This window comes from Contarinia nasturtii, unplaced genomic scaffold (assembly GCF_009176525.2).
Source record: "Contarinia nasturtii isolate CC-2019 unplaced genomic scaffold, AAFC_CNas_1.1 Cnas_scaffold_285, whole genome shotgun sequence".
NCBI classification, from domain to species: Eukaryota; Metazoa; Arthropoda; class Insecta; order Diptera; family Cecidomyiidae; genus Contarinia; species Contarinia nasturtii.
In genome coordinates this window covers 2001743-2011051 of record NW_022197640.1, presented here as the reverse complement: position 1 = coordinate 2011051, position 9309 = coordinate 2001743, and the positions used below count along the sequence as shown (strand labels likewise).

The 9309-nt window shown below is 33.7% G+C and overlaps 1 protein-coding gene across 10 annotated transcripts in view; it reads right to left on the bottom strand.

Moving 5' to 3' along the window:
• LOC116337855 (polypyrimidine tract-binding protein 1) overlaps window positions 1-9309 on the bottom strand; it is a 198072-nt gene that overhangs the window by 19432 nt on the left and 169331 nt on the right. For 8 of the 10 annotated variants that reach the window (XM_031762793.1, XM_031762796.1, XM_031762797.1 and 5 more), the window contains 6 exons: window positions 7399-7522; window positions 5677-5948; window positions 4218-4478; window positions 3777-4065; window positions 3250-3449; window positions 1784-1817 (listed from right to left, as the gene is read on the bottom strand). In XM_031762793.1, the coding sequence (XP_031618653.1) occupies window positions 1784-1817; window positions 3250-3449; window positions 3777-4065; window positions 4218-4478; window positions 5677-5948; window positions 7399-7522 (1180 nt within the window). The remainder of the gene's footprint in view (window positions 1-1783; window positions 1818-3249; window positions 3450-3776; window positions 4066-4217; window positions 4479-5676; window positions 5949-7398; window positions 7523-9309) is intronic. The other 2 variants (XM_031762791.1, XM_031762798.1) reach the window with 2 other exon arrangements.

Sequence of the window (9309 nt, the reverse complement as noted above, 5' to 3'; positions counted from 1 at the left end):
CGTCACTCGTTCTTCACCTCGATAGAGGTTTTTTATTTGATTTAATACACAATCGTAATGAGAGATTGAAATTGATATGTATAGAGAAATATTACTTGATCGAATGAAATCGAGCACGTAGAGAATGAAATAAGTAAATAGGTTGAATAGGTGGTAATAAGTAGGTGCTTTTATAAGTGTGAGGTGGTGAGTTATTGATTACTTTGTTAGAACGCTCACATAATTCTTAAGTGAAAGTTTTAAATTCTGTTCCTTCTTCGGTGTCTTTCTTGGTATTCATTTTTATGAAATTTTGAAATGTGCAAATGTTTACGTATTTTTTGGGGGAGACAATGCAAACGCTTGTCGATTTCATTTGACCAACATTATGATGATATTGCATGGTAGAACATTGAAATTGCTTAAATAACCATTCGCATCAATATTTGCAGCTGGTCTATCGCACAAAATACTTTTGGACAATGACTAGCATACGGAATATATATATATTCCATTAATGAACTTTTGATGCACCTGCCACTCGTTTTACATTAGATCGAATTGATACGCACTCTGTGACAAACAATAAAGCTTCAAGTCAACTGTACCGCTCTCTCTCTCTTTTTTCTTCATCTTTATCTATGTTTCATACTTGTCCTTCTGTGTTTCAGTCTTTTTTCTTTCGCCTTTTTTTGTGTCCATATCATAAAGTCATACGCACACATCTATAAGCCGTAAATAGCAGACGCAATTTTAAGGACATAATTTTTTTTCGTATTATCTTTGTTTATTGCTTGCTCACTTTATCTTCAAGTTGGGTTTAACGTAGTTTCACTAAACTTTGAACATTTCAATTGTCTTTCGAGTTTGTTTTTATTTTCTACGCGTAAGATTTGATTTGCTTTATATTTTTGTCTACTTTACAGCGACAACAGCAACACCAGCATCAAATACACGATACATATTTCAAAAAAATTGACGTCTTTTCTGATGAATTCAACCAAATGCTTTCTAATTAACTATAAATATTCCAAGTATATACATGGCTATCGCACAATTATTCTTATACGTAGCAAAATATGGAATTGGAAACACATTATCCTTTTTCGTTGCAAAAAATTCAATTTTTATCACCCATCAGCAATATAGTTGAAAATGAAATTTCTCGTTTCATTTCATTTTCAACTACATCACCCTCTAGAATGGATCTTAAAAGTGGAAGTTTTTGCATTGGGCCGCACCCTAATATACACAAGTTGAACGAAAAACGATAAATGTGTTTCCAAATTTGTGAAACAATTATTAGGTGCAATTGCTCGATTAAAGAATTAATTATTCATGTTGTGTGAAGTGATTTTTCTATCTTTGCCATATATTTGTTTAGACTTCAATGTCATAGGATTGTGTGCTATTGAAATTTAGCAGGTACATTGACATTGAGCGATATGTTTTCCATCAAATAATCAATCATTCTCATTCATTGCAATACCCAATGTCTTGATAACTTGAATACAATTATTTTTTTTCTCAATTTATCAAAGCAACTAGTAGTAATCGAAAAATGTATAAATGATTTATAATAAATCGCTCAAATTAGCAGCTGCTTATTTTAGCAATGGAAAAAAATAAAACAACTATCAAATTGAATTAAGTGAAACGCGCAAAATAAGAAACGAAAACGAATAAAATTGAAAAAAGTGGGGAAAATGAATGGAAAATAATTAATAAAAACAAAACGAAAACAAACGAAAAACGAAAAACAAAAAAAAATATTTATTAATAGTAAAAATGTGTGCAGACGTACCAAAGAGGGTAAATAGAGCATCAGGCGTGACCATCTACAGAGAAAGAGAATAGAGTTAAGTTAGCATAGTTTTTGATTTGTTGTTGTCTCGATTTTTAATTAGATTTTATGTGTTACTCTTGATTCATTGAAGAATTAAAATGTTTAACAAAAAGAAGTTAAATGATTTTTTTTTTAATTAACTAGATATGTTCAGTCTCTCTAAAGAAAAATCAAAAGCTTCCAAAGAACAAAGCATGTGTCGCTTGTTTCATTGCTAAAATGTGACAAATACACAGAGGAAATTGGCGCGTAGAAAAAAAAAATGTGTGAACACTTTGACGCCTAACAGCTTTGATGTAAAATGAAGTAGTTGAAGAAGAAAAAAACCATACAGAAATAAAACACAAATACTAAATGCTATCATCTACAGGCTGAAAAACTATGCGTTTTACTCAATTAAAAAAAAGAAGAAAGAAAAACTAAGCAAAAAAGCAACCGAGTATCAGATGACAAGCATCTGCATGTTTTGTTGCTTGTTTATTTATTTTTTTTCCGGGCATCGGTTTTAAAAGTTGTTTCATAAAATCGCTTTTACACTCGTTGATCTATTGTAGCCCATGTCGAACTTCAAAGGATAGAAATACAATTTGATAAATGGAAAAAAGTCACAAATTCAAAAATTCTTTTGTTAATACTACTTCAAAAGCACCATTTGTATTTCACGTTCTATAAACGAAATACGTGTCAATTCCAGTGGTGCGAGAAAAAATATCGGCCTCGAAAATACATTGGTTTTATTATAGTGCGAAACAAATTGATTTCTTTTTAATGCAATCATGATATGATAAACTAAAGAATGAATTTTAAAAAAATATACTGGAAAATTCGAGTGAAAGCAATTAGTTTCAATCAGTGGATACTTAAAAAACGAAGTTGAACGGAAGAAATCACAAGAATATAGATTAATATTTTAGATAGATTTATTTAAGAGTTACGCGAGTTGGGTGCATGTTGAAATGAAAGAAGATACACGTGATAAAATGTGATATTGAAACACAGATGACCGTTTGAAGTGTCAAGGACTGCATAGTAATATAGGATCGAATATTTATCCAGAATTGGATTTTTATAAAAGGTTCTAAGCAATTGTTGTTTTTCCCTAAATCTTTGACGCTAGTTTCGACTATTCTAAAATTATGCGTCCTATTTACATTTAGCGCATGGAAATAGAAATAGTTGAGCTAGTTTATAAAAATAATATTATAGAGAGTCTGAGCACATTTAGTCTTTTTTTATTTGCAGAAAAACCAAAACAAGAAATAACACAAAAAAACATACGGATAAGTAAATTGTAAAATGAATAAAATAAAAATAAAATAAAAAACATGAGAACATTTGAAAAATAAAATAGAGAAAAATGAGAATCATTCTAGAAAACACTTTAAGTGTGTGATGATGGGATGATTGATATTGAAAGTGCTTACCTCTTCGTTGAGATTGGAAACGAGTAAAACGTTTGATATTCCTCTGAGCGATGTGGGATTTGTTTGACCGATGCCTGTAGTCGTTGCCAATGCGAACGCTCCAAGACTTGGAATTGCACTTCCGTATGCGCCAGTTGTCAATGGTGTACCTAAACCTAAAGCAAATGGTGGTATCACACTCGGTGCACCCAAACCATTTACTGAAAGATAAAAAAAAAAATAGTGAAAGAAAGGCAAACACAACAAACCGATTAATTGATCGCATTAAATCGAATAATGAATGTCAAGTGGATTTAAGTAGTGTATTTTACTTGCGAGATATATGGAGCAAATCGATTACAGTTAACAGTCAAACAATTAATTACACATAAATAAATTAATTGTAAACTCAAAAGCTTAAGTAAATATTATGGAATATTTGTATGGACGAGAACGCAATATACGTATTTTGAAATTGGTTAAAACAATAGTTGAAGCAGAAAAAAAAAACAAACAAACAAATAAAACTCATAAATAAATATAGATACCTCCAATTCTATCACCTGTTATGGTTGGCCGTTGTCGTGCCGCAATCAATAATAGATCGCTTGCATTGACAAGACCTCCAGCACTAGCGATTACTTCTGAGCCAGGATCACCGGGTGGCAGCGATGGATTTGTGAAATCACGTGATTTGTCATTATTATATTTTACATTTAAGGCTGTCAGTTTGCTGTTATCGATCCGTAATGTGCAGCAACCGTTATAAATATTTTGACCATCTAAAACAGCTCTCGCATGTTGAGCAGTTTGAGCATCTGGATACTGAATCAGGGCCTAAGACATGACATAATGACAATTTTGAAATTGGTTAGCAAATTTTTCAATGAATTATAATAACGACAAAATGTGTGACAAAACCATGACTATGCACATCATCTCATATTTGGTATTTTGGACAAAAATTCGATGTGAGATACTCTACTTACTTGGAATGAATTATTTTTGTTGAATGTGACTATTTTCAGCACTTTGCCGAAGCGTTGAAATATTTGATGCAGAATGTCCAACGATACGGGATACAATAGTGATTCCACTATCACACGTAAAACGGTATTTTGGCCGCCAGTAGTTGATATTGTTTGATGAACACCATGTGATACTGGATCCGTTCCAGATATTGGCAGAGGTGAACCGGATGCTGGTGATGCTACCTGGAAGTCTTGACTTTGTAATGCTACTGATGCATTCTAATGGTATGCATGTGTATTTAAAGATATCAGCCCAACGAAAACGAAAAGAACAACAGAAGAATCGCAATAATAATAAAAAAAAAACAAAAAAGAGAAAAAAAATAAAAGAAAAATTTATATTGATATAAAAAAAGTAAAACAAGAGTGCAAATGAACACGTAACGAGAAAAACCGAACAAATGGAACGACCGCGTGATAGTCAATGAAAGTGCATATCGGTTGACAGCATTAACCATCCACTTGGACGCTCGTTCAACGAGCACAAAATTATTTCGAATTTGATTATATGCGCAAAATGAAATATGGACACGTGTGCGACCGCGTCTATTAAATCATCGGTTGTGTTTATGGCTTTGGCTTGAAAATTGCTCGGTGATATTTTTTTTTGTATAATTTCGTTTTGTCTCTTATTCACTATTTGGATGCAGATTATAAATGCTTTTACACTTTTTACCATACTGATGTTGAACATCTCATTTAGAATAGAAGGGAGTTTCATTGATGAAACCGAAATAGTGTTCGCGACACTTTGCGTTGATTGTTTTGACATAACAGTAGTGTGCGTTAGATGCAAGCATTAAAGCAGTGATTACAACGTGAGAAGAGTGAAAAAGAGATAAAAGATTAAAAATTTAAGAGCCACATGAATATCAAAGCGGAAATAGTAATGATTGTCGAGCTGAAAAACACGCCGTTTAGTTTCACATTCTCCTTCTCTCTCTTTCTTTCTCTATCATTTTTGTTTGGACTTTGTGGAACATCGATGCCGTGAATAAAAGGAGGAAATGTCAATCTAAACGATTGAAACGTTGCTTCTACAGAAGCGAAAGGAAAAAAAAACTGAACATAATCACACCCACATAACGGAGAATTGTGAGATCGAACAGCGATGCTTGAATAATACCATAAAGCTGCGACGGATAGTACAAAACAAATGATGATAAGGACCGCATTTGACGACACCAAAACAATGCAGAAAAAGTAACAAGACAAAAAGTGAAATTAAAAAAAAAACTCTCAGCCACTGTAAAGTGTAATAATTACAGGAGGACAATAATAACAAAAAAGCAGAAAAAATAATAGAAAAAACTGTTCCATGACTGAGAGGAAAATATTTCTTGCTCATTTCGAGTTTATTTCGGTGTTTTTTATGTGTGCATACAAAAAAAAAATGTACAAAATGTTTTATACTTACAATAACCGAATGACTCTGATCAATTTTTAGTTCGCGATGGTTTGAGAATTGTACGTAGACAGTTCGGCCTCGGACCTGAGGTGGATTCGTATTGAAGCAGGCAACCATTGCAGCAGCACATACCTCATCTGCCATTTCCAAGAATGCTTGGTTTTTACCCTTCAGCACGAGTACATTTGTAACCCGACCAAACGGCAAACCCAATTGTATGACTTCGGATTCGCTTGAATCATTTGGTATATTCCTGATGTGTATTACTCTCGACGGTTTTCCTACAAAACAAAGATTTCAATATTTCATCGTCAGACAATTACGGTAAATCGTAAACACTAAACATGTTGGTTGCATTCAGTTTGACTTTCATTCGAATTTGGTTTTCAGTTTTTGGATTCGGGCTTTTGAAACTCACCAATTTGTATCTAAATCATATACACAAATTCGTTCTTCTTCATTCCTATCTATCTGTGTGTGCATCATTTTTTCTCTCTCCTCTGTACAACCTTTCCCATATTTTGAATCTTTGAACTTAATTCAGTGTGCGGCAGTGGTTTTTGCGTTTTTCACGCTTCGAATGGTTTTTGTTGAAAATACTATTTGTTTATGATGTGCTCGGATCCGATTCATTGCGATCCGCAAAATACCGGAATAACTGTGTGTGCGTGCACGAGAACTGCTACACACTTAACAAAGAAATTCAGACGGTATGTTGTGAAATAAAAGAAGAGGAATGACCATTCAAATTGGAAACTGTATGCCTTAATTATACGATGCCTGTAGCAGTCATTCAACGACATTATTTTGCATGACCCAAACCACATTCGCTCCCTTTCTCTATTTTTCTGTTCATTTTCAATTTGCTTTGGTTTTCTTTTTTCTTTTTTTTTTTTGTTTCTCGTTCTTTAGTAGTCAGTACGCATTCCACATCGATTTGTATTTCCTTAAAGTGAAAAACATTTGAAGTAGCTGTTTTGAGAGTTGCTAAAATGAGTACACCATTTGCATTTTTTTCCCACTCTTTCTTCAATTCAATTGATTTTCATCGTTTATCGATTGGAATCGCTGGCCCAAAAACCTCTTGAATTGTTCATATTGCAAAATTTCTTCTATCGGCATTCAATGGAATAATCGAAAAATAAGATTGAGATTTTTTTGTTGGTCTGTGTACGCCATGGCCATTGAAAAGTAATCGAAAACTGATTGTAGTAGTCGAATGCAACAAACAACAAATTTCTTAAAATTCTTAATTCATAACGAGGCAGTCACTTTTACCGCTCTACTAAATACTACTTGTCAGTGCTGCCACAATAGACCACAATTAGTTAGTTAATGTTTTGTAGTTATTTGACTAGCAACTGTACCCATGGGATGTGGGAAAAATTGTTGAAGCATCTCAAATAACATAATTATACCATTAGGGATTTCAATTGAGTGGTGTCCGTTATTCGAACAGCATTTGAATATGCTTTCTTCCGGCAGAAAATTGATTTGGCAATGCCATAAACTCTTATCACTCTCGTTCATAAACTGTGCACAATATGTGAAATACACTACGGCATATTATCTGTTTTGGAATCCGCTCAGGTATCCGAGACAAAACCGAATGGATGTCTGCAGCATTTCAGTTAAATTCCATTTTTTTTTTGTTCTTAAATTTGCTTTCCAACAGTTTCAACATTTTCACCCTGAATGAATTTTGTGCTTTAGAAAATCAAATACACTCACCAACACCACCCAAAACTGTTGATGTTGAATCTAATTTGGCCTTTTTGGTTGCTAAATCTTGATTGTTATTATCTGAAGCGGGCGCCATCACTGCTGCTTGACTGAGCAATTCGTCGCTACCTCGCTGCAAATAAAAGAAAAAAGAAAAAAGAGAAATGTTAAAAAATGTGTTCGTTAGCATATCAAAACATCTTTTTTTTTGAATGACTAATGTTACTTATGCATAGCGATCCATTCGGCCGAATTTTCGGAAATGCCAAATTCGAATGAGCACAGATCGAATAACTTAATTATGAAGTTGATGCAGAGATTTATTGGCTTAATTATACAATATTCACATATACAGCGAAAGCTGATTTCATTTTCAAAATGCTGGGTCGGGTCGTATCGATAACTTTGACAATGTTTCGGAAACACATACCATTGTCTCATTTGCAGTTCTTCATGTCGATTGCAACGGATTGTTTCATTTTTTTTTGCATCGTATACGGTCTGAACGATTGTAAAATCGAAAAGACAGACGAAAAATATGGTGGAAGAGAGCGTGTGCAAAAAAATACCAAACGAAATAAAGAGGTAAAACATATTTAAAAATACATCCTAAGAAACAACGAAGCGAATAATCATCAGAGAAAGCTTCGAAATCTTTTTCAATTTTTTCAGCTCTTTCAAAGGAAATGGAGTAAAACAAAACTACACAAATACACCCTCTACACGAATCAAAAGAGACAGAGAAAAAAATCACCGAAAACGAAGCAAAACCAAACGATATTGCAAAAAAAGAAACGCGTACTCACTCAGACAAACATATTGCTATAGAAAAGAGAGAAAAAAAAGAGACAGAGAAACCAGAGAAAAGGATTATACGCTGACAACAACAATCAATGACAGCAAGATAACGCTCAGAGATATTCTTTTACACTTCAAATCATTTCGCATATGTATAGTAGCACTTTGATTTTCGTAGCCATTTTTCTATCTCACTCTTTTTCTCAAACTCTTGTACGGTTATCTTCTACGATTTTTTTGTTGTTGTGTGCCTTACTTTGCTCCGATCCCTCTATTTATTCCGTATTTGTTTTTGCGCTCACAAGCTTTTGCATTCGATGCCATGGTGTGAGAGAGGTTTGTGTATCGAATTCAAAACGTATGGCCATACACATTTTTCAATGTTGTGTGTGCACTGTGCACATCATAAAGTTGCATTTTATGTTTCGGGCGGCGCGCATTTGCTTGTTATTAGAAAAGAGAGAGAGACAGAGAGAGAGACCCGGGCAACGCATGCAATAAATTAACCGTGTGCATTTTCTAGTGCATGATTTCTCTTCAGAGAACAGTGTGTGATTGTGTGTGTGTGTGTGTCAATCATATATGCAATTGCATTTGGAATTTATTGCGCTACTGAAATGTGCTGGTAGGGTTTGAATTCCATCGAATGCAAAAATACAAACATGACGAAAGAAGATGTAGATCAAATACCCGACAAATATATGCGTTATGCTTTTCAATTTAACGTTCATTCCTTTATTTTTCTCGATTTTGTCGAAAATCTTGTCTTGTCGCCTTTTTGACTTGATTCTTTTACGCCATCGTTTGTTTTCAACAGCATGCATCTTTTCTTCGTTTCATTTCAATCGGTTTTATTTGTACAAAACGTACGAAAGAAGATGGAGAATGAAAAAAAGTAGGTTTTACGTTCGGAATTTCCTTATGACGCTTGGAAAAACATTTATTTTATGCTTCAAGTCAAGTTTTTCGTTCTTAACTTTTTTGGCCATTGTTCCTTTTCGTCGAAAATGGATTCAAACAGAAGTAACGAGACTGAATTCGATAGCAACAGGAAAAAAAAATGCAATTTTCCGATTTTCAGCAAGAGACCATAAGACAAATATGACACACAAAAGGCGACGA